The sequence below is a fragment of the Perognathus longimembris genome, unplaced genomic scaffold (assembly GCF_023159225.1).
Source record: "Perognathus longimembris pacificus isolate PPM17 unplaced genomic scaffold, ASM2315922v1 HiC_scaffold_5536, whole genome shotgun sequence".
NCBI classification, from domain to species: Eukaryota; Metazoa; Chordata; class Mammalia; order Rodentia; family Heteromyidae; genus Perognathus; species Perognathus longimembris.
This window is the reverse complement of record NW_025960974.1, coordinates 159,011-183,747: the sequence shown is the minus strand read 5'-3', so window position 1 is coordinate 183,747 and position 24,737 is coordinate 159,011. Positions and strand designations below refer to the sequence as shown.

General features: G+C 45.1%; 2 gene segments (V, D, J or C); both read right to left on the bottom strand.

Annotated features, from left to right (window-relative positions):
• Window positions 1-3,635: 3,635 nt before the first annotated feature.
• LOC125345340 lies at window positions 3,636-9,243 on the bottom strand. The segment is given in 3 exon segments: window positions 3,636-3,657; window positions 3,794-4,193; window positions 9,127-9,243. Coding segments are annotated over 3 exon segments (468 nt in total).
• Window positions 9,244-15,081: 5,838 nt separating this feature from the next.
• Window positions 15,082-24,737, bottom strand: LOC125345339. The segment is given in 4 exon segments: window positions 15,082-15,143; window positions 17,160-17,166; window positions 24,265-24,575; window positions 24,653-24,737. Coding segments are annotated over 4 exon segments (453 nt in total).

Sequence of the window (24,737 nt, the reverse complement as noted above, 5' to 3'; positions counted from 1 at the left end):
ATGATCCTCATATGTTTGGTTGCTCAAATAACTGGGATCACAGACCTGAACCAAGTCCAGTGTCTACCATTGAGAGGGAGTCTCTCAGATACTTTTTCCTGAGCAGGCTTTGACCTCTGGTCATGTTAATCTCAACCCCCTTCTTGGCTGGGTGACAGTTGCATGACAGTGAATACTTTGGATGAGAAGCATTTGTTTTAATTTTTTCCCCATCTGTCCTGGAGTCACCATCCTCCCAACTTCAGCCTCTCAAGTAGCTGTGATTAGAGCTGTGAGCCACTGTGTCCACTGTTTAAAAGCTTTTTTATAGAATTGAAAGTGTTCTATATTAGTTATTATTCCAAAGTAAGCTGATAGGTTGCAGATATAGACATATAGCAAAGGTTTTTGTGTTGTTTGTCATGGGGCTTGAACTCAGGGACTAACTGCTGTCCCTCTGCTCTTTTGTTTAACTTTGAGCTACAGCAGTACTTCCAACGTTTTCTGTTTATGTGGTGCTGAGGGATTGGACCCAGGGCTTCATGCCTACTGGGCAAGCACTCTACCATCAAGCCACATTCCCTGCCACACTTCCAGTTTTTGATTAGGTACTGGAGCTATGACTCTCACAGGGACTTCTCTTCCCAAGCTGGCTTTGAACCATGATCCTCAGATCTCAGTCTCCTGCATAGCTAGAATGAGCCGCTGGCTCCTGGCCAAAGATTCTATTCTAAACCGTTGCAAATGTAATAATAACACAATTCTAGTAAGCCGAGATTGAATTAAAACATTCATTCCAGCCCCACAGAGTGGAATTGACAAGAGAACCAGAAACTACAGACTCTAGAGCATCCCTGTCTTCCAGGGAAGTCTATACACTTGTTAAGATCACTGAGTAAAAGTTACCATAGAGTATATGACTGAGAAAAAAAAGAAAACTGGGTGCTACTTGTGGAAATCGAGGGGCAAGCTGGTAGAAGCATCGGTTTATGTGTATTTCTGGGTCCACTTACTTGAGGGTGTCATATTTAATTTTTAACCCCTTTCCTGCTTCTATGACAAAACACCTTGCCAGGTGACTTTCCAATTATGGAAAATTGTTTCAGGAGTCTGAGAAAACCATACACAGGCAGTGGCACAGAACTTCTTCCTGCTTTGGCTGGCTTTGAACCTATGCAGCAGTCTTTCTCCAATCCCCCCTCCCCTTCCTCCTTTGTACTTGATACCAGTGTTCTGTCTTCTGCTGCCTCTCACAATCCAGTGTTCCACATATGAGTATAGTAGGCACCATGTTTCTTCTCTCAACTGGGTTAGTTTCTTAACATGTAGGACAAGACCATCCACGTTGGTATAAATGACATTTTTATGTTGGAATGGCTTTCCGTGTGACTGCAAATGGCAGACTGCATCCCCTCTTGTGGCTGAACTGTGTTCCAGTGTGAGTACAAATAGCTGTACTGTGTCTATTTTCATGGCTGAACAGCCTCCCACTGTGAGTGTGCTCCTTGGTTTTCTCATCCATTTCCTGGGGTAGGAACTCATCACTGAGGCCATCGTCTTCTCTTCTGAAGTTGCTGTCACAGGAGACAGGGAGTGCAGGTGTCTCTGGGATGCAGGCATGTCACTTACTTGGAGTGTGGGCTCGTTGTGGAGATGGATGGCTGAAAAATGGTTCTACTTCTGATATTTTGCTCCAGTCACGTACTTTTCTTAAATATTTTTTTTAATTTTTATTATAAAGTTTATGTGTAAAGGGTTCAGAGTTACACCAGTGAGGTGGTGAGTACATTTCTTGTTGGACAATGTTACCCCCTGCATAGTTCTCTCCCGGGTTTCTTCTCTGTTCCCACCCACAAGGTGTATAGTTCATTTTCAACATTGAGTCAAGTGAGTACCACTGCTGTCTTTGTTCACCCTTTGACCCTTCATTTCCATGTCTCCTGCCATTAACCACCCCCAAACAATCAAAGAAACAAGTGAGAAAAGGAAACAAAAACAACTATGACGTCAAATCCTCTTATTCCCATTTTCTGGATTTCATTTTGATAAACACTATTTTATATGCCCAAAGGCAGATACTCATCATCCCTCTGTCTTCTTTTCCTAAAAACACCCTCCTCTGGTCTCACTGCATGGGAGTGCAGTGTTTGCAGATCATTTATTGTAATGGCTGCAGAACACATCTGCTTGTCAGCACAGGGCCCGTCCTCCATGACTGATCCCACAGCAGCCTCAGGACAAGCCTCCGACATTCAGAAGGCTGAAATGATTTCTTTTCCCCACCAGCAAGGTGGTGTCCAAGTCTCAGAACTGCAGAAAACATCATGTCTCCACCAACAAAATCGTTTTCAAGTTTCTGAACCCCAGAAGATACCATCTCCACACCAACACGGAGGAGTCCATGGAAGGTGGTGGTGTGTGAATTAGCTCATATAAACAATGGTCTCACAGAACTGTGCACATTGAAACACGGTGCTGTGCAAAGGTGGTAGGACAAAGGGTGAACAAATGCGGCAGTGTTACTCACTAGACACTATGTTGACAATGACATGTACAACTTATGGGGGGGCGAATGGGAGGGAGAAAACTGGAGAAATGTATTGTTATCTAACTCAGGCAACTGTAAACTGTAGATTACACTTATAATAATGAAACATAAAATGCTACAAATTTAAATACATATAAGATTAAATAGTATTTTTTGATTAATATAGGTGGAAAAAAGTTCCATTCTGAAGAAATTTTGATAAATGTTTTCAGAAAACCAGTTAGCACAAAGATCAGAAGTAGTTACATTGTTCTGAGTTTATTCTCCCCTGTCTCCATTACCCATGATGCACAGTGTGGGGCCATTACCTTGACTCTGTGGTCTAACATACCTTACCTGTCTGCCTACAGACACTAGTGGAGCCTCACACAAGATAATTGTATGTGTCCTAATTTATTTGTTTAACAATTAATTAATTTAATTTTCAATAAAATCCAAACATGTGAACAAGGTGCTTTATAATATTAAAAACTCTTATGCAAGGCTAATATTGAATAGGGTAAGTAGTTTTATGTTCTAAATTATTAATGATTACTTTTTGGTATAAATTGTCCCATTCCTATCTTCTTTTTTTTACCATGATTAACACAAAAGTATCATCTATATCCTGCTGAGCCAGCCGGCAGCGAAAAGGAATCCTGAAAGAGGGGGGTGAGGATTAAAGAAAAGGAAAAATACAAGACAAGAGAAAAAAGACAAGAGGCAAAGATGGGGTATGGGAGGTCTGCATCTCAAGATTGAAACTCAAGACTGCAGCCCCGTTTATTCTCAACTCCCAGCTTATATGCAGTTTTGGAACCAGGGAATACTATAGGGTTGTTAAAATTCCAGAACACCAAGAGGCTTAGAAGTTTGCAACATTTGATTACAGTAAACACAAGGTAACAAAGCAATTCCAGATAGTGGCTGTGGACAAATGTCTTTGCATTTAGCACTTCCTGGTGATAATAGCACAGCCAGAGGTGATAATGAACCTAGCTGCAAGTTTGGCTCCCGACATCTGCACAGCCAGAGGTCAGGATGAGCTTAGCTGCTAGCTTGGCTCCCAACACTATATCACCACCCTGTGCTCTGGGAACCACAGCCTTTTAAGCAAGAGTTTTCTCCTTCAAATGAGGTCACATTGGTCTCTGCATGGACACAGGATGGATGTCACCTAATGAGGTGAGTGATTGGTCTTGTTACTCACAAAATTTGTATATGGCAAAATCTCAAAATTTGGAAGTTGTTTTCCTAAAGTCTATATAGTTTACTCCTGTGACTGACCTTGAATTCAGTGTGATGCACGCCCCCTGCTGGTCCTGAGCGGCCCTGCAGGGAGGTTCCTGTCTGGGCCCACACTGGATTTCCTGCACTGTGTCTCTAGCACAGTAATAGAGGGCCGTGTCCTCCTCTCTCAGGCTGTTCATCTGCAGGTAAAGTGTGTTCTTGCTGTTGTCTCTGGAGATGGTGAAGCGGCCCTTCACAGAGTCTGCGTAGTTTATGCTACTACCACTACTACTGATGTATGAGAGCCACTCAGGCCTCTTCCCTGTAGGCTGTCGGATCCAGTGCATGCCATAGTCACTGAAGGTGAATCCGGAGGCTGCACAGGAGAGTCTCAGGGACCCTCCAGGCTGCACCAAGCCTTCCCCAGACTCCACCAGCTGCACCTCACACTGGACACCTGCAAACACAAGGAATCCTGGTCAGAAAACATCACACATCTCCCCATCCTTCCCACTTGTGCCCATTTGAATACTCAATATCTGCTGCTCCACATAAATTACCTTTTAAAATAGCAACAAAGAAAACCCAGCACAGCCCCAGCTCCATGGTGAGTGGTCTGTGTCAATCACTGGGTGGAATCCAGCTCACTGGGCTTCAGGTCAGGGATGGTCTGGTTTTCATGAGCAGTGGGGCGTCCCATTTGCATATCCTCAGGTATAAAGCAAACTTGGGGCAGAAGTCTCAGAGACTGAGCTCCCAGAGCAGATGTGACTGTGCTGGCAGAGTTTGGTGACAATGGCCACCTGCGAGAAAACATTCTGTATTGGTCACTTGTGGTACACCCTGTAACTGTAGCTTTTTGGGAGCCTGAGGCAGGCGTGCACACCCCAAGGTGAAGGCCGACAGTTCCCTGATGTAGTTCCAGGGTAATGGTGATCATCTGGTGAGGTTGTAGAGCCTCCTGCTTGGGGTGAGATCAGATGTGGCTTGGCTGCCCTTTCCTTCATTCTGACAATAGACCAAGCAGGCCAGTGTTCAGCAGATGCACGACAGTGAGTCTCTGGTGTATCATTTATCACAGTCTAGCTGTCTTGATTGCTTTTCTCCATTCATGTGTGCTGGGTATCTCTAGCAATATCACATGCATGGTGTATTTGTGACAGCCTCACTGAGCCACCACAGGTAACATGAAGTCCTGTAGGTGAGTGGTGATTTGGTAAGTGTTGACAGGTAGGAATGCTCTCCCACTCCCAGCACAGCCAAGCAGTGAACCCATTGCTTCCTGGGCTGCTTCCTGTCGTGCTCTGTAACCCTTCCTCGACTTTTACCTCCTCCTGTCCTCCCTCCAGACAGCCCGTGAGCTTCATGTGGCATTTAATTGGTTTTCATTCCTCAGAATGTGTACAAATGCAACATTCATTGTGATTATTTATTTATTTATTTATTTGGGCAGTCCTGGGGCTTGGACTCAGGGCTTGAGCACTGTCCCTGGCTTCTTTTTTGCTCAAGGCGAGCACTCTGTCACTTGAGCCACATCGCCACTTCTGGCCGTTTCTGTATATGTGGTGCTGGGGAATTGAACCCAGGGCCTCGTGTACACGAGGCAAGCACTCTTGCCACTAGGCCATATCCCCAGCCCCTCATGGTGATTATTTAATTGTCGATCTGAAAGAACTCATCCCAGAAGACAACCAGGACAAAGTCACGAAAAGAAAAGTAGTTTACTGCCAGCAGAAGCCACCTTCCTGGGTCCACTCAATTGGGGGTATCTTATTTAATTTTGAACCCCTTCTCTGATTCTATGACAAAACACCTTACCAGGTGACTTTCCGTTTGTGGAAAATTGTTTCCATTGTCTGAGAAATCCATACACAGCCAGTAGCACAGAACTTCTTCCTGCTTTGGCTGGCTTTGAACCTATGCAGCAGTCTTTCTCCAAACGCCTCTCCCCTTCCTCCTTTGTACTTGATACCAGTGTTCTGTCTTCTGCTGCCTCTCACAATCCAGTGTTCCACATATGAGTATATTAGGCACTCAACTGGGTTAGAGGACAAGTCCATCCACGTTGCTATAAATGACATTTTATGTTGGAACGGCTTTCCATGTGACTGCAAATGGCAGACTGCATCCCCTCTTGTGGCTGAACTGTGTTCCAGTGTGAGTACAAATAGCTGTGCTGTGTCTATTTTCATGGCTGACCAGCTTCCCACTGTGAGTGTGCTCCTTGGTTTTCTCATCCATTTCCTGGGGTAGGAACTCATCACTGAGGCCATCGTCTTCTCTTCTGTAGTTGCTGTCACAGAAGACGGGGAGTGCAGGTGTCTCTGGGATGCAGGCATGTCACTTGCTTGGAGGATGTGCTCCACGTGGAGATGGGTGGCTGAAAATGGTTCTGCCTCTGATATTATGCTCCAGTCACATAGTTTTCTTAAGTATTTTTTAAAATTGTTATTATAAAGTTCATGTGTAGAGGGTTTAGAGTTACAAAAGTGAGGTGGTGAGTATATTTCTTGTTGGACAATGTCACCCTTTGCATAGTTCTCTCCTGATTTTCTTCTCTGTTCCCACCCACAAGGTGTATAGTTCATTTTCAACATTGAGTCAAGTGAGTACCACTGCTGTCTTTATTCACCCTTTGACCCTCCATTTCTGTGTCCCCCCGGCATTAGCCACCCCCAATCAAACAAACAAGTGAGAAGTGCAAACATAAACAACAATGATGTCAAATCCTCTTATTCCCATTTTCTGGATTTCATTTTGATAAACACTATTTTTTATGCCCAAAGGCAGATACTCATCGTCCCTCTGCATTCTTTTCCTAAAAATACCCTCCTCTGGTCTCACTGCATGGGAGTGCAGTGTTTGCAGATTATTGTAATGGCTACAGAACACATCTGCTTGTCAGCACAGGGCCCGTCCTCCATGACTGATCCCACAGCAGCCTCAGGACAAGCCTCAGACATTCAGAAGGCTGAAATGATGTCTTTTCCCCACCTGCATGGTGGTGTCCAAGTCTCAGAACTGCAGAAAACATCATCTCTCCACCAACAAAATCGTATTCAAATCTCAGAACCCCAGAAGACACCATCTCTCCACCAACACCGAGGAGTCCATGTGTGGTGGTGCTCTATGAGTTAGCTTCATATAGACAATGGTCTCACAGAACTGTGCACATTGAAACATGGTGCTGCACAAAAGTGGGAGGACAAAGGGTGAACAAATGCAGCAGTGTTACTCACTAGACACTATGTTTACAATGACATGTACAACTTATAGGGAAGAATAGGGTGGAGAGAACTTTAGAGAGTTAGGAAAGGGTTGACATTGTCCTAAAAGATTTGTATTCTTATCTAGCTTATGCAACTGCAATCTGTCTGTACATTGCATTTATAATAATAAAAGTTGTAACATGCTACAAATTTAAATATATGTATATAATTAAACATTAAGGTTTAATCAATATAGGTCGGAAAATGTTTCATTCTGAAGAAAATTTGAAAAATGTTTTCAGGAAACCAAAGTTACCCAAAATATCAGAAGTAGTCACACTTGTCCTGAGATTATCCTCCCCTGTCTCCATTACACATGGTGCACAGTGTGGGGCCCTTACCTGGACTCTGTGGTCCTAAGACAACCTACTGGCACCCCTGCAGGTGTCAGTGAAGTCTCACACAGGTTTATTGTATGTTTCCCAAGTTATTTGTCTACCAATATATTTATTTATTCATTATTGTGCCTTCCCATGAATAAGGTACTTTATAATATGCAATAGACATATGCACCATTGAATGTTTAGTAGAGTAAGTAGATTTATGTTCTCAACCATTGATGATTTCCTTTTGGTAAAAATCCTCCCATTCCCTTACCATGATTAACACAGAAGTGTCATCTACACCACCACCCTGTGCTATGGGAACCACAGCCTCCTAAGCAGGAGTTTTTCTCCTTCAAATGAGGTCACATCTGTCTCTGTGTGGACACAGGATGGATGTCTCCTAGTGACATGAATGATTTGTCTCGTTATCCACAAGAAATGAGGACACCTCAAAACCTGGAAGTTGGCTTCCTCAAGTCTATATAGTTTACATGTTAGTTCTTGTTCAGTAAATGAAACTTGCTCTTTTCTGATCATGATGTAATGAGAGAAATGCACAGGACTTGTTTGGGAGCAGGTGAGGGGAAGTCAGTGACATGGAGGAAGACGGTCAGGTCACTTTGAAGGTCACCTGGGCCCAGCCCCCATGCACCACGACTCGCGTGCACAGTGACTGTCCTCATCTCATGATGGAGCCCAAGGACCTGGCCACCATCCCCAGAGGTTCCATCCACAGCACTCGCACAGCCGTCACTGATGGAGGAAACCCCAGGACAGACGGGGCACAGCAAGGGCAGTCTACACACACAGGGTATGTGTCCTGTTCAGTCACACCCCAGACTCCTAGTGTCCACTTCTAAATCCCCCTGGAGGACAGCAAGAGGTCCTGCTCAGTGGAGACTGAGAATCCCCAACAGCTTTTCCCAGGGCCCCATAGGCTGAGCTCTACGTGTGTGGTTGATCCTTGTGGTTTATAACTTGAGGGTTCCAAATGTATTTATAACTTGAGGGTCCGAAATTACACTTGTTTGTTGGACAAAGAAAATGGAGGTTGTAATAACAAGGATCACTGAGTAAGAAAATGAAATATTGGCAATAATTCTCTTGGGTCAATTCTGAACCTCTGTGTGACTATGCTAGTCAGGGGAGGAAGGAAAGATTTGCTAAGATCTGTTAAGTTTCATGGGCCAGGGAGCTACTTGCTTTCTCTGTCTCTCTCCGTCTGTCTGTCTGTCTCTGTACTGTTTTTAGTTTAGAGTCTCCTCCTTGTTGAGCACGCACATCCCACTTTAGCCATGCCTTCACCTTTTCTGATTTATTTATTTGTCTGGTAATGTGTTGTGTTTTTGCCTGGGGCAGGTTCCAGACAGTGATTTTGACACTTGTCTGCTATGCAGCTGGAATCACAGGAAACAGCCACCACATCCAGCTTGGTGATTGAGACAGGGTTCTCATTAAGGTTTGGCCCCATCTGGCCTCCATCATGGAGTCTGCATAGTTCATGTAACCACTATTATAACTAATGATTGAAATCCACTCCAGCCTCTTCCCTGTAGGCTGGTGGATCCAGTGCATGCCATAGCTACTGAAGGTGAATCCGGAGGCCGCACAGGAGAGTCTCAGGGACCCCCCCACCCTCAGGCTGCACCAAGCCTCCCCAGACTCCACCAGCTGCACCTCACACTGGACACCTGCAAACACAAGGAATCCTGGTCAAGAAACGTCACACACATCTACTATTTCTCCTACTCAGCTCCACTCTCACACTCAGTGTCTCTTGTTCTCCCCAAACTACCTTTTAAAACAACGACAAGGAAAACCCAGATCAGAACCCCCGTCATGGTGGTGGTCTATGTTCTGTACTGATCGTGGGATGGAGTCCCTGGATATCCAGCCTGACCTCCAGAGCTGCAGGGTTTTCATGAGCAGAGGGAGGCCCTATTTGCATGTCCTCTTGCGATATAGCCATCTATGGGGTGGAAGTCTGAGGAAAGGCACTGCAGAGAGGGCCTGAGAATCAGGAAGTCAGCAGTGACACTGAGTACACAGAAGACAAGTTGGACCTCATCCTGCCACAGTGCCAGTGTTTTAGAGGACCTCATCTTGGTTCACTTTTCACAGTACAGACCCAAGCAGGTCTCATATTTGATGTGACACTATTCGTGTATGTGTTACATTGTTTTGGTGGCATGAATTGGTAGACTAAGGGTCACTTGATTACTAGGTCTACCCACTACTACTTCAGCTGTGTGTCCATCCACGTTTCTTTATTTTGCTTTAGTTATTTTGGTGATATATCCATGCATTTTTTTCCTGGTGACATGGGCTGTGTTCTCCTGTCTGTGCGTTCTGTGCAGCTGGAGGGATCACTGTCATGACCACATCCAGCTCGGTTACACTGGGTCTGTGGGGCTGACTGCAGTTGGTCCTGACAATGTCCCCTACTGAGGAGGTGGAGCCACCCATCTGCCCTGGTTGTCCTTCTTGAACTATGGAAATGCACTTATTTTATTTGTTGCAAACTTATTAAGGTTTCAAATACAAAGCACATCCATAAAAATTTCATTAGCACCACAGTACCAGGAAATCTCCTTAACCAGCATCAAAGTCAGCAAGTGGAGCATGCTTTCATCTGGAACAAGGCCTTGGCTTCCACACCACATGTGTGGATTCCTGAAGGCTGTGTGCTCCCTGGTGCGAATATGCTAATGTGAAATCTTGAGGTTGTCATTTTATATTTACTTTTCATCGATTTTTATTTTTATTAACTGGTTTTGAAATCACAGCCTTGTGTTTGTTCAGCAAGCTCTCTCCTATGCCTTCAGCTCCTTTTAGTAGGTTGATTCTCACTTAGGGTCACATGATTTTTGCATAAGGCTGGCCTCAGGCTAGTATCTTTCTAGTATCTCTCTATTGATGCCCTAATATGTGGGATTACAGGTGTATTCCCCATGTGTGACTTTTGTTAACATAAAGTCTCATCAACTTTTTGCCCAGGCTAGCCTCAAACTATAGTTTTCTTAATATCTTCCTCTACATAGCTGGAATTATAGGTGTGAGTAAACATGTTCAGCTCAGTGGTATCTTAGTCCATTCTTAATGGTATAAAAATATCCCAGACTGGGGGAGTTATAAAGGGTGGAGATTTGTTTCTTCTAGTCTGGGGGCCAAAGTGTTCAAGGTCAAGCACTTTGCTGTCTGGTTTGGGCCGGTTTTCTGCTTCCTGAGTTGTCTACCTCCTGTGTCCTCATGTGGCAGAAGAGACACATGAGTTCTTCCCTTGCAGGATGGGGAAGGAAAGATCCACTCACTGCCTCAAGCCAGATAGGTGGACAGTAAACCACCCATGAGGTCAGACCACTTTCCTGCAAGAGTTCAGTTCCAGGTCATGAATGTTGGGGACCCAAGGCATTCAAACCATAGCACACCACCTTTGCCCTGAACAACTTTCAGGCTTTTAACTCACAAATGTATTTATATCTATATACCTATATACCTATATAAATGTATTTATACCTATACCAATGGCACCAAAGTGCTAATGCCCTCCAGTGATAATTTTACATTCAGATAGATTATAGTGATTTCCTTATGTCTCCTGAGTCCCATAGTGTTGAGTCCCAAATGAAGTATGTACTAAATTCAGTGGTGAGACTGGAACAGGATACACATTGACATTCCAAAAAGGATGATAGGAAAGAATCAATGAACATATTTTCCAACAAAATCCAAACATCAACTAGGAGGACATGAATCCTGAAAGTACAGGGGATTTAGTTGACTTGACATCGGCTGTGCATTTGAACACCTGAGGTCTCACCGCCCCCTCCCTTCCCCCACCACTGTACTGGGTCTAGCAGAGCAAAGAGCCCAGTTCCTGGGAGTTGGGTGTCTGCAGCTCTCCCAGGCTGGATATTCATGGGGGTTCAGTCCACCTGTAGTACTGAGGACAGGGTGCCCTATGTGGTGGCCCTAACCCATAGTTCTGACGGCACTGAGTGGTCTTTCTTCACTATGTCAATTTTCTAGTTGTCTCCCCTTGAAAACTCTATGTGGGCTTCCATGCATCTCTTGGATTCTGTGGTCCTGAAGAGAGAGAACCCGATGGACCGCACCGAGGCCTGTGCTCCTTGCAGGGTCAGCACTGAGGCCCACACAGGCCTGGACACACGAGTCACACCTAGGAAGACTGAGGTGGGGCCCCATCAGCACACATGGGGCAGAACCTGAGGTGGTCCTGTTTGAGGGAGCCCTGTGCTGGTCAGGTGCCCTGCACCATTCATGCCACTGCCTGCCCTCTGTCCCTGTGCCCCGTGTCTGTGATGGAATCGCTGCCTCCAATACTCCTTTTAGCCCTATTCTAGGCGATTAGGACTTGGCTCTTCTTTCCATCACAATCTCTTTATCAGAGTTCCCCAGACACACCCTCCATGTTCATGCTGAAGCTCACATTTATGCTCCTCCACTTTTTGTTTATTTTCATTTTGTAGCTAGTCCTGGACCTGGCACTCTGTCCGTGGGCACTGTCCCTAAGCTCCTTTTGCTCAAGGGTAGCACTCTACCATGGGAGCTACAGCACCACTTCTGGCTTTTTCTGTGATGAATTGGAGATAAGAGTCTCAGGGACTTTCCTGCCCAGGTTGATTTTGAACTGTGATCCTCATATCTTAACCTCCTGATAGTCAGGATTACCGCTGTGAGCCAGCAGTGTCCTGCCATTTTTCCTATTTTAAGGTAACTTTATTGGTAGAGTAATGAATTTCCTCACAACATTTCCAAATGAGTGTATAAATTCACGTTGGTCATCACCTTTGCGTGCCCTTTACCCATCATGCTGGCTGCCCCATATTATTGCCATTTCAATTTTAGATTCATGTTTTTGCTCTTGTTATGCTATTCATTCCTCATATGCGACAAAAATGCAGTATTACTCCTTTGGAGTCTGACTTATTCTCATCAACGTACTGTTCTCTACTTTTTCAATTTCCTGCCAGTGATGAAATTTCATTCTTTTTTATAGGTTCATAGTTCCACTATGTGCACACAGCATAATTTTGGTCTTGATTCACCCACTGATGGGCACCAGTCTGATTCTCATAACTTTCCTGTTGTGGACAGTGCCAAGACAAACACAACTGTGCAGTAACTCTATCACAGACTGACCCAGACACCTTGGGGTGTGCACAGGCATGCGGAGAAGGAGCATTGGTGGTTCTACCTTTAGTTGGTTGAGGGTTTTCTATTTGGAATCCCATTGTGCACTAGCTTACAGACTGAGTGGCACCACGGAAATCTTTCTTTCCTGCCTCTTTGCCAGCACTTGTTTGTTTTCTTGATGATTCCCTGGGGTAAAGTAGAAATTCACTGCAGTCATGATGTGCAACTCATTTATGGATGAGGATATTGAATATCCTTTATCTGTTATCGGTCATATGCGATGATTATTTTGAGATCTGACCAGTTCCTCTGCATATTTATTAATTGAATCATTTGTACCAATGTATGGTTATTTGAGGGCTTCATATATCCTGGAAATTAATCGTCTGTCAGATGCACATATGGAAAAATTTCTTCCCCTTCTGCATATTGTCATTTTACTATAGGAATTGAGTCCTATTCTCTTCTCAGTGGAAAATGGGAATTAACATTTTGTCCTACTTCTAGCACTACTCCTTTTGCTCAAGGTCTTTGGTGTTTCCGTGTGACACTTAGTATCCCTTTTATTTTCTATTTCTGGAATGAAGGTCATTGGACTTTGGAGGGAGATTGATCAAGTCTTTAGACCACCTTTGGTAATATGGCTATTTTCACAATGTTCTGTGAATTCCTCTAATGGAAGGTCCTTCCATTCCCTTGAATGATATGAGTGTCTCCTTCAACTCCTTTCATCAGTGTTTTAGAGTTGTCATTGCAGAAGCCTTTTACCTCCCTGGTTATACTTATCACCAGGAATTTTATTTGTTTTCTGAGGCTATTGTGACTGGCTATTTTCTTGATTTCTTTCTCAGCATGTTACTGGTACATCAGAAGAAGCTGATTTTAATGCTGATTTACTTTGTTGTACTTTGCAGCAAGTTCTTATCATATCCAAAGGTTTTGTTGGAATCTTTATGGTCTTTCAATAGTGTGCCCTCGTCAGCAATGAAGGTATTTTAACATTACCTATCCCATCTGCACTTCTTTCATTTACTTCTCTTACCTTATTGCTTTGGCTAAGAGTTCAATCACTTGATGAAGGGAGGAGAGACTGGACACTCTATTCCTTCCTGAAACCAGACTTTCCACATGGGTGGGGACCTCCTTGGATTCCATGTGTGCCTAGTGCCCCTGCTGCCTAGTGCACCCCTGCCTAGTGCACCCCAGTTAGAATGGCCTATACTCTGAACTCAGGCAACAACAAATGCTGGAGGGGGTGTGGGGAAAGAGGAACCCTTCTCCGTTGTTGGTGGGAGTGCAAATTAGTACAACCACTTTGGAGATCAGTATGAAGGTTTCTCAAAAAGCTCAATATAGACCTACCCTATGACCCAGCCATACCACTCCTAGGCATCTATCCTAAACAGCAAACCCCAAGATATCAAAAAGACATTTGTACTTCCATGTTTATCGCGGCACAATTCACAATAGCCAAAATATGGAAACAACCCAGATGCCCCTCCACAGACGAATGGATCCAAAAAATATGGTACCTATACACAATGGAATACTACATAGAGATTAGGAATGGTGAAATATTGTTATTCACAGGGAAATGGTCAGAACTCGAACAAATAATGTTGAGCGAGACAAGCCTAGAACACAGAAAACAAAGGGGCATGATCTTCCTGATATATGACTGTTAAGAAAGGGAGACAGAGAGACACAGTAGAGACCAAGTCTGTGAAACCCAAAAACTGCTTGTCAAATAGTATTTCCCACAGGATTGGGGCAGCGACCCAACAGTATGTAACTAAAACCAATTACTCAACACATAAAGGTCAAAAATTGACCTCTCAGGGGAATACAATAGCTCAAAAGCTATGTATGTACGTTCATATAACACTACTGTCAACGTACTGTCTAATATCAACAGTGCACTTAAAGCCTTAGGCGAACTTTCTTGGGCGCGGCCACGTGGCTACTGTATATGTTCTTGGTACATTGTGTATTGTATATATGTCTACCTGACCTAGAGAAGGGAAAGAAAAACAGGGCGTAAGATATCACAAGAAATGTACACACTCCCCTACTATGTAACTGTACCCTTTTTGCACAACACCCTGTCCAAAATATTTGTGTTCAATTAGTAAATAAATTAAATTAAAAAAAGAAAACAGAAAGGAAACACATTATCTGGATTTTTTTCAAAACTGATGAAATTCAAAACTTTATTTATGGACACCACAATTTCAATTCTGTATAGTTTTCAGGTGTGATAAAAATATTCTCATTTAGAGGGAGGGTTTTTTTCCCCCCAACCATTTTCACAATTGTGAAAGTTATATTTAGCACACCGGCTGTAAAAAAAAATTAATAGACAATTGAGACACTATGTTAACCAATGAATGCAGTATAATGTGGATTTGTAAATAACAACTCTGATGCTCCTCTTCCTTCACCACCACCATCACTATCAACACCATTAACATAACAGATCCACTGCACTGGACTCTGGCGCCCCAAACCTTCTATCCCAGCTCTAGAATTGAAATAGCAAAAAGAAATCAACACACTTGGACCAAATTCTCAATTTGTAAACGCACCTCGGCTGTTAAGAATTGGACCTTATGAATTCAATGTCTCTGAAACATTCCCACCCATCGCCCCAGTAATCTGAAAATAAAAAGGACCTGAAAGTCTGGAATAAAAAAAAGAATTCAATCATTTGATGAAGAGAGGATAGACTGGACACTCTATTCCTTCCTGAAACCAGACTTTCCTGCCTCTCTCTCCACATGCATGGGGCCCTCCCTGGATTCCCTGTGTGCCTAGTGCCCCCTGCTGGTGCTGAATGCCTCTACAGGAAGGTCTGTGTGATCTCAAGCAGAAGCTCCTCATGGCACTCAGCTGCAGGGAAACCTGGTCTGGACAACTCTCTGGAAATGGTGTCTCAGGTTTGTGAGACCTGCAGTGGGAAGTACCATCTGGATAACGTGTTCCTCAACCAACCCAGCCCCTTTTCTGGAGGCTGGCAAAGATATTACCAACCTAAGTTCTACACATGTGAGCAACCTGACACTTTCATTTGGCACACTGTTATATTTTCCATAACACGATGATCTCCAGTTCCACTGTTTTCCTGCAAATGACACCGTTGCATTCTCCTTTATGGCTTAGTACTCCACCAGGCATGCATCATTTTTTGTCATCCTTTGCTTGGCACATAGGCAGATTGCAGAATACTGTCACTGGGGCCAGAACCTTGAAAAGTATGAGTATAAAGGTATTGAGGTAGTCAGAGGGCTTGGTCTTTGTCTTTATACCCAGAGGGGTGTAGTGGAATCTTGTGGTAGTTCCATTTTTAATATATCAAGAAGCACTGTACTATTTTCCATAGTTCATAGACTAATATGTATAGTCACCTCTACTGTACCTGAGGCATTGTGGCCCCTCCTCTGTCTTCCCACCAATATGCATTGCCTTTCTTTTTGTTCTCCTTTGTTTGTGCAACATAGCCATTGTGGTGGGGGCAAAATGGGATGCCCATGTAGTTTTGAATTACATTATTTGATGGATACAGATCTTGAGGATTAGTCTCATACATTCCTTTATTCGTGTGTGTTTCTACATTATAAGTGCCTATTAAGTTTACTGGATAACATTGTTTGTATTACATTTCATGGTGTTTAATATTTATCTCTTTAAATATCCTGGATAGTAATCCCTTGTTGGTTGGATAGATACCAAAATTTTTCCATTTATCACATCTGTTTCTTCCCATGCAGATTTTACTTTGATATAATCCCATTTGACAATTCATGCTATTCTTTCTGGGGCTATCTGTGTCCTACAATTTTCCTTGCGTGTGCACAGCCCTTGTATGATTCTCTGCCTCTCCTCCCACCGAGTTCACTGCCCAGTGACAAATCTGGGGAAATCAGCATCATCTCTGTTAGTATTTCCCCTGCTTTATGTCCTCAGCTCCTCCCATTAGCCCCCAGATCCACCCATACCTAAACTCCCTGCCCTAGAATTATAATGGGCCACTCCTACTCACCATTGAGACCTGCCTACTTCCCCTTTAGCCCCAGAGAGAAGCTGCCACCTGGATAAGGTGCAGCCGCCATGTTGCTCCCTCTCCCGTGGGAGATATGGCCCCACTAATAAACCTCCTTATGAACCTTCTTCCTCTGTCTGTGACTATCTCCACATGGTCCCCTGGGATGGCTGGGACATATCCTTTCAATCTCCCTTTTCTATCTCCTCATCAGCATGACTGCATCAGGACAAACTGTGAGAGCCTAAAAACAAATCTTTATTGAAAATATATGAAGAAAGCTATTTCTAGTAGCATATTCTTCACCTGGAAATCAGCACAAATATAGAGCAGTGACTCTTAAGGATCACAACTGGAAACTGTAAGGTCCTCTGCCAGAGGAGAGGCCTGTGCAGATGCCCTCCACCTGATTGTCTCCACCAGTTACCTAGGTAACCTGCTTACCTGGAGGCAGCTGCCTTGCCCTTCCCTGAGGTCACAGCCTGGCCACACCTCCCCATCCCTGCCCTACATAAGCCATCCCCCTGGGGTGACTTGCTCTCTTGCCCACCTCCTGCACCTTGAACTTGGGAGCAGGTCAGCAGAATAAACATTTCCCTCCTGCCTGAAGACTGCGTGGTGCTCTCGGTTACCAACTACCTATCTTAAAAACCTAACAGAAACATGTCCTCAGGGAGAAGCTACTGTCTGGCTGTAAGTCTTATGGTATTGTGGCCTCAGAGAGAAATGTCAGATATATGAAGTTATTGAACTATAATTCATGCTAGAGACTCAAATTTATATTTTACTATGCTCTGGTGCTTTGCTTACATTTTATTTTATTTAAAATTATTTCCCCTGATGATGATCCCTTCAGCATTTCTGGAAACATTCAGTACTTTCCAGATGCATCAATGCAGCATGCAGAGACACCAACATTCACATGGTCACACCTGTGTTCACTTATGTTCACACATGGCTATGGGTGACCATCATCTCCAATGGCCATTCTGGTGTGACATTTCCCAGCACTGCCATTTTCTCAATCTCCATACTCTGTGTCCAGCTGAAGCCTTTAGACCACATTGCTGCTGTCTTCTTGGAAAGCATGCAGGGGAATCAGCGTGCCAGCTCCTGAGGGAGGATTCATTCAGTATAGACTCTGCTGTGTCTTTATTCTGAGAGCAATGTTTACTCCTCAAAAATTAGCGCTTGCTGCAGTCTATTTCTCTCCCATTCAAGGACTTGACCTGTCAACATTTCCTTGAAAATACTGTGAAGATGAGCAAAAATCCCTTTCCTACCTTCCCCACACTAAATTTATACCCCACAGCCCCAGGCGGCCTGCAGCTAGCACTCCTGTCTAGTGCAGCAGAACCAGCTTCTCTGTAAGAGTTTCTGACACCTTCCGGATGTGGTTTCCACACTGTGCCTTGCACAATAATACACAGCCGTGTCCTCGACCTTCAGGCTGCTCATCTGCAGATATGCTGTGCTGACAGAGGCGTCCAGGGAGAAGACAGCCCGTCCTTTGAAGCCCTCAGCATATGTTGGATTTCCATTGTTAGTGTTGATCCATCCCATCCACTGCAGGCCACTTCCTGGCTCCTGCCTTATCCAGTGCATAGCATAGCTAGTAAAAGTGTATCCAGAAGCCTTGCAGGAGACCCTCACAACCTCTCCAGGCTTCTTTAGCTCAGGTCCAGATTGCACCAGCTGCACCTGGGAGAAGGAACCTGTAGAGAAGACACAAGGAAGTTAGGGGCCCAGGAGCTGCCTCAGTGTCCTCTGCAGCCCTTGCCTCTGGGTCCTTACCTGTGGCAGCTGCCAGCAGGAAAAGGAGCCTCCATGTCCACTCCATGGTGTGGGGATTTGGTCTGAGTGTCTCTGTGAGACAGCTGGGCAGGCCCTTGCTGTGTGTGTCAGAGGAGCCTCAGCTTTCTGCTCCGTGGTCCCTTGGAGATTTGCATATGGCTCTGCCCCTAAACACCTGCTGTGCTAATCTAGTCCATGGATATCCTGATGCCTTCCACCCCTGCTCCTGATCCCATCCCAGCAGAAATGCAAATGGCTTCTCTGGTGTGTATAAGTTCCAGGTGTTCTGATGAGTTCCAGTGTGTCCTGCCTGATGCCAGCTGTATGAACCTGATGGTAGGACCCAGTCATCCCCAGAATCACCGTCACCCAGAACTCTCAGCACACCAGGGCCCCCATTGATGGCTTTCCACAAGTCATGAGTGGAGGAGTGAGAGCATGAGAGTCAGAACAGATGAAGGTCATTCCATTCTTGAGAAAACTTACAATTTTCCCCTTGGCGAGTAATGTGCACTCTATATTTCAGATGAATCTGTGCTGTCAGTGTTAGGAAAAAATACTGAGAAGCACTGTAAGGTCCCTTAGTTTAGGCAGTATCATTTTAATCTACTGTGGGTGTGGGTACCCTCCTCTGCATCCTTCTCTGTCACTTGTGTTTCTTTGTCATGAGAGCCACCATGTGGGAAGTGACACCATGCACAGTGAGCAGACGCCAGCAGGAGGTGCTGGTGATAGGGAGGGAGGAAGCTGTCACCTTTTCAAAGACCAGGACTACAAACATGAGCTTCCCCTGAGCTCCTGGTAAAGGCTCTGTGTCCTCAGAATCATGTGGACCAAAAAGAAGAAGAAGAGTAAGTTGTGTGAATATATCATTACTATTTTTAGTAGTAATTGAACAGAGAAGCTAATTTTACCAGACAATATGTCCACCCTGGAGCTATGCTTGGGACTCTGGTTATTAATGTTTGTTAATGAGTAGTTATCATACAAAGAGGTTTTGTTGTAATATTTTCACAGAATCCTATAGTCTGCCTTCATCATACTTACCTATTATCCTTCCTTGTTTGCCCCTTCCTCTCTTCCACTCCCTATTAATTGGTTGCACTATTCTATTTTTATTCATACATATTGTAAGGTGCATCCCTGGAAGGCTCCATGTAGAAGCCCCCACCTCATTAAGTCTCCACCCAGTTACCTGGGTAACCAGCAGACCTGGAGGCAGTTACCTCCCCTTTCCCTGTGGTCACATCCTAATCCACCTGGCCACACCCCGTGCCCCTGCCCTAGATTAGGCAGGGCTGGGTGGGGTTGGGTCCTTCTTGCCCTTCTCTCTGGCCATGGATCATCTTGGCCACAGGCCAGCAGTTTGGTAATCTTTCTCCCCTGCCCGAATACCACGTGGCGTTCTCCTTTACCAGCTACCTACTTTGGAAAACGGAACCTAACACATATAATGTATTTTTCCTTTTTAGTTGACAGTCCTTGGGCTTTGCATCTGCATCTGGGGCTGTTCTTGAGCTTGAGCTTCAGTCGAGAGCTCTATCTCTTGAGAGACGGCTTCCTTTCTGATCTTTGGTGGTGAGTCAGATAAGATTCTCATTGCGTTTCCTTCTCCAGCTAGCTCTGGGCCGCAGTCCTCGGATCTCAGCCTCCTGAATACCTAGGACTCCAGGTGCGATCCACTGGCCCTTTCTGTCGAATTTCCAACATTGGGTGAGTCTTAAAGGGACATACGTTTCAGTGCCAGAGCAAGAGACCCCCGGGTCAGAAGAGCGCCTGCGCGGCTGCCCTCGTGGGAGGCGGAGGTCGGGGCGGAACCCCGGCCTGCACTGCTCTTTGGCTCTGACCTCGGTCCTGGGAACTCTGTGCCCCCAGGGAACCCCACGACCTTCCCACCCCACAGCAGCCTCCTCTTCTGCTCCCCCGGAGACACTCGGCTCTTAGGGAAGGGGAATGAAGGCTTTTAGGACCCCCGGCATGAACCGGGGCTGTTCTCTCAGCGGTCAGAGGCTCGCAGGGGACGCCACACGCACAGGTGTTTCCTAGAGCAGCGGTTACAGGCCGGGGAAGCCGAGGCCGCCCCGAGGAGGCCCGCGGGTCCATGCCCTGAGCATGCGCAGCCGCCCTGCCCTGCCCTGCCGCAGTGTGTCCGTGCGCCGCCTGCTGGTGGTCGGCGGCCCTGCGGGTGTTGAAGCCCAGGGGCTCCCCATGGACAAGCACCCAGTGCCCCCCGCTGCCATGGAGCTCTGCGGTGTGGACACCTGGGCCCTGCCGCCTCTCCGAGAGGCCAGTGTGGCTTTGGAAGTCTGGATTGCATTTTGTGACTTCAGTGTCTCCTGTCCAGTGCAGCCCCTTCCCGGGAGTCAGTGACGCAAATGCCAGGGGCACCACTGGTTCTGATGGAGCGCCCGAGGCCCTACAAGGAGAATGGAATCTTCTAGGCTTTCACAGACTCGATGCTGACTCTGCAGCCACACCCGGGACCGGACACCCACGGACAAGGAGAATCACGTCTGTGGGTCACCTGCAGTCACAGTCTCCCCCGAGGCACCCGTGTGGCCCTGGGCAGCTGCCAGCAGGCCCAGAGCACCCAGCAGACCCCCTCCTAGACCTCACCTTGCCTTTCCAGGAGTTCTCGGTGTGTGACGGGACTGCGAGCGCCCACGGGGCGAGATGGACATTTTATCTTAGAGGTGGAAGGCACATTTACACGCGAGTCCTGTCGGTAGAGGTGCAGAGGCACCGAGCTTCGCCTCTCTCCCACAAGGCCTGCTGGGACTCGCTTCTCCTCAACTCCCATCGGGTGCAATTCTGGCGTGCAGCAGCGTTTCACCCTCAAAACACTGAATGGTTTATTTATTACAATGCACCAGTTTTAAAGAATCTGTATGTCTTAACATATTCCTAAGAAAAAATACTACCGTGCATGATAATGTTCCCTTCATGTAATATGAAAATAATAAGCATACTTTTTCTATTTTGAATCCAACAATAAGAAGATTATTTTTACTTTCAGGAAATATTGTGGTTTATTTACACCCTTGGGTGGGTGGATCACGTCCCAGATAAAGGCTTGTTTGCTTTTCTGGGTAGGAGGAAGAGGAAAGGCATTCACAGCTGAAGTGAGCCAAACAATTGGAAACCTCTCCGCAGGTCCCATGCAGGTGCTCTAGGCTGTCAGGTGCGTGCAGGCCATTCCCAGCTTCTCCTCTGGGAAATGTAATTAAGTTCATCCAAACATACGGATAGGCACTTCCATTTATCTGGAGAGCTGTCTTCAATTCATAGTCTAGGTTCACATCGTTCCCCACTCTCCAGGAAAAGGAAGGAAGACATTAGGCTATCTTAGCTTGAGGCACTTGAAAATGTATATTTAATACAAACTAATATTTCAGCACTTGTCCAGTATGGAACTGGATGGTGGATATAAAGTTTGCCATAAGACTTTCTAAGAATGATGCCTTTCAGACGAATTGGGCAACATTCTTATTTGTCCCTAGAAGGAATCCATCTTGTCCTACACAAACTCAGTCACTATGGAGATAATGGGACTTCACATGATATGAAATCACAGACTGTCAAGTGCAACAAGTTTCCATGACCATCAGTTTCACTCATTTTCCTCAGACAAGCCCAGCACAGCACCATGACCCCAGATAGGGTCACAGGGACTGTGGGAGATGGTGGTACGTTGATGTGGGTCCAATTACTGTAAATCATTAATGACACAGGGAAGGCCAGGGGGACTGTGGGAGGTGGTCGTACATAGATGTCAGCCTGTGAACTGTAACACATTCGTGACAGACATAGGATGACGAAGACTGTGGGAAGTAGTGGTATACAGATGTCAGTCCATGAACTGTAACATACTTACCAAGTCTGTGGAAGTTGGTGGTACATGGATGTAGGTCCATGACTCTTACACATTCACAACACAGGTAAGGTTACCGGGACTGTTAGGGGATTGTGGGAAGTTGGGGTACATTCATGTACGTCCATGTACTGTAACTCATCTATGACCCCAGTCATGGGGACTGTGGCAGGTTGGGGTACATGGATGTTGGTCCATGAACCATACCATATTTATGACACTGGTAAGGTCAGTGTCTTGGCACATCAGTGGTGGTCCAGGAACTGTAACTCCTTTATGACCCCAGACAAGGTCACGGGGACTGTGGGAGCTTGGAGTACATCCATGTAGGTCCATATACTCTAATACATGTATATACATGAATATATATAATAGTAGGTCCATATAATACATGTATAACCCCACAGCAGCCTCTTGGAACTTGGAAAACGCTATGCATGGGTAAGCATGGGATTCTGGTTGAATCTCTGACATAGCCTCTGGATGCTGTCATGAACATCAACTGGTGTGTAAATCCTGCTAAATAAAAGTGACATGGACTTTGAACTTATTTCACAAGAATTACACTTAGACTCAATATGAGATGGATGTTCCATGTGCTTTCAGTGTAGGTTCTCTAATGGTAGAAATATTTCAAAGAGTGAGGATGGACCTGAATTGAAACAACAAAATCTACTTAAACTCATGGAGATGGAATTACACACTATTGAATTTTTGACTGGGTCATAGAAAATGTAAGAGAGGGAATTAAGATGTCCCAAGAATCTAACAAAAATGTAGAGCAAACATACTAGAACCTCTGGGATACGTCAAATGTAGTTTTAAGAGGAAAATTCTTAGCTATGAACATAAATCAACTCCAAACTGAAATATTTCAAATTTATGCCTTAAAGATTCAAGTCCTTGAGAAACAAGAGCAACTTAAATTAGACCAATAGGGAGGATGAAATGTAAGGACTACGGCAGAACTGAATGAATTAGCTACTGAAGAATCTCCACACGAAACAGATCAGTAAAACAAAAACATTGCTTCTTTGAAAAGACAGGTAAAAATTGATTAGTCCTTAACCATTAGGACTAAATGGAGAAAGAAAGCAGCTCAAAAAAAAATCAGAGGTTAAAATGGACAAGTCATGACAAACACAAAGAAAATCCAGAAGATTGAGGAAATATTTCCCATTCTTTTCTCAAATAAACTAGAAAAATCTAATGGAAATGGATGCATTCATAAACAACTTCAACCACCATACTTCAGCAAAAGTATATAAAAAATTTAATATCTCTATAACAAGCAATAAAATGGAGCTGCTATTTAAGGACCTCCCCACAAAATGGAGCCCAGAATCCGAGGGAATGTGTGGATTTGGATTTCACATGTCAAGTTTACAAGATCTTGAAGACACCAATATTCATCAAAATTTTCCATGAAAGAGAAAGGGAAGAGACACTACCGAATGTGTTCTATGAGGCTGGCATTACACTCATTCCCAAACTGGAGAGACTACAAAATAAGAGAATTGTAGACCAATCTTTCTGATGAACATCAATACAAAAATCCTCAATAAAATACTTGCTAACAGAATTCAAAACTAATCAAAAGGATTGTATGTAAACCGTGATTAAATGGGTTTCGTTCCAGATATACAAGTCAGGATCAAGACAGGAAAATAAATAAATGGAATGCACTACATAAAATAATCAAGAAAAAAAATTCATGATCATTTTGATGCAGAAAAATCCCTCAACAAACTCCAGCCTCCTTTTATGCTAAAAGCACTGAAGACTCAGGATCAGCTGACTGGGAAACATGTTCACATGACTATTAGGTGGGAAATGTTTGCACTGACTGTATAGCTGGAAACTCCCGTTGCTCTCTGCATTTTCTGAGGATGGTGACTGGGAGTGGAAGCCTTCCCATACACTCAGAGTGGACTCAGGTTTGCAGCTCCTTTGTCCTATTAATTATCTGCATTTTCTGTCAGGAGATCGGGGGAATCGTCCTTCTCCTCACAGCCCTGAGGTGGCTGCCTTCCTCTCAGGGTTCCTGACACACTCAGGATGTGGGTGTGCACACTGTGCCTCGCACAGTAATACACGGCCGAGTCGTCAGCTGTCAGGCTGCTCAGCTCCATGTAGGCAGTGCTGGAGGAGGTGTCTGCAGTCAGGGAGGCCTTGCCCTCGAACTTTGGAGCATATTCGGTCCCACCATCCTCAGGGTCAATCCGTCCAATCCACTCAAGCCCCTGTCCTGACTTCTGCCTCACCCAGTGCATGTAGTCGCTGGTAAAGGTGTATCCAGAGGCCCTGCAGGACAACTTGGCCGAGTCTCCAGGCCTCCTCACTTCAGCCCCAGGCTGCTCCAGCTGCACCTGGGAGTGGACACCTGGGGACAAGATGGACTGCATGAATTCTCCAGTTAGGGTCTGGACCCTCCGAACCTGGTCCTGGGCAGCCACGTACCTGTAGCTGCTGCCACCAAGATGAGGAAGCTCCAGTTCAGGTCCATGGTGGGCTCTGTGAGCCGGGTGTGCATGTTCAGGAGAGG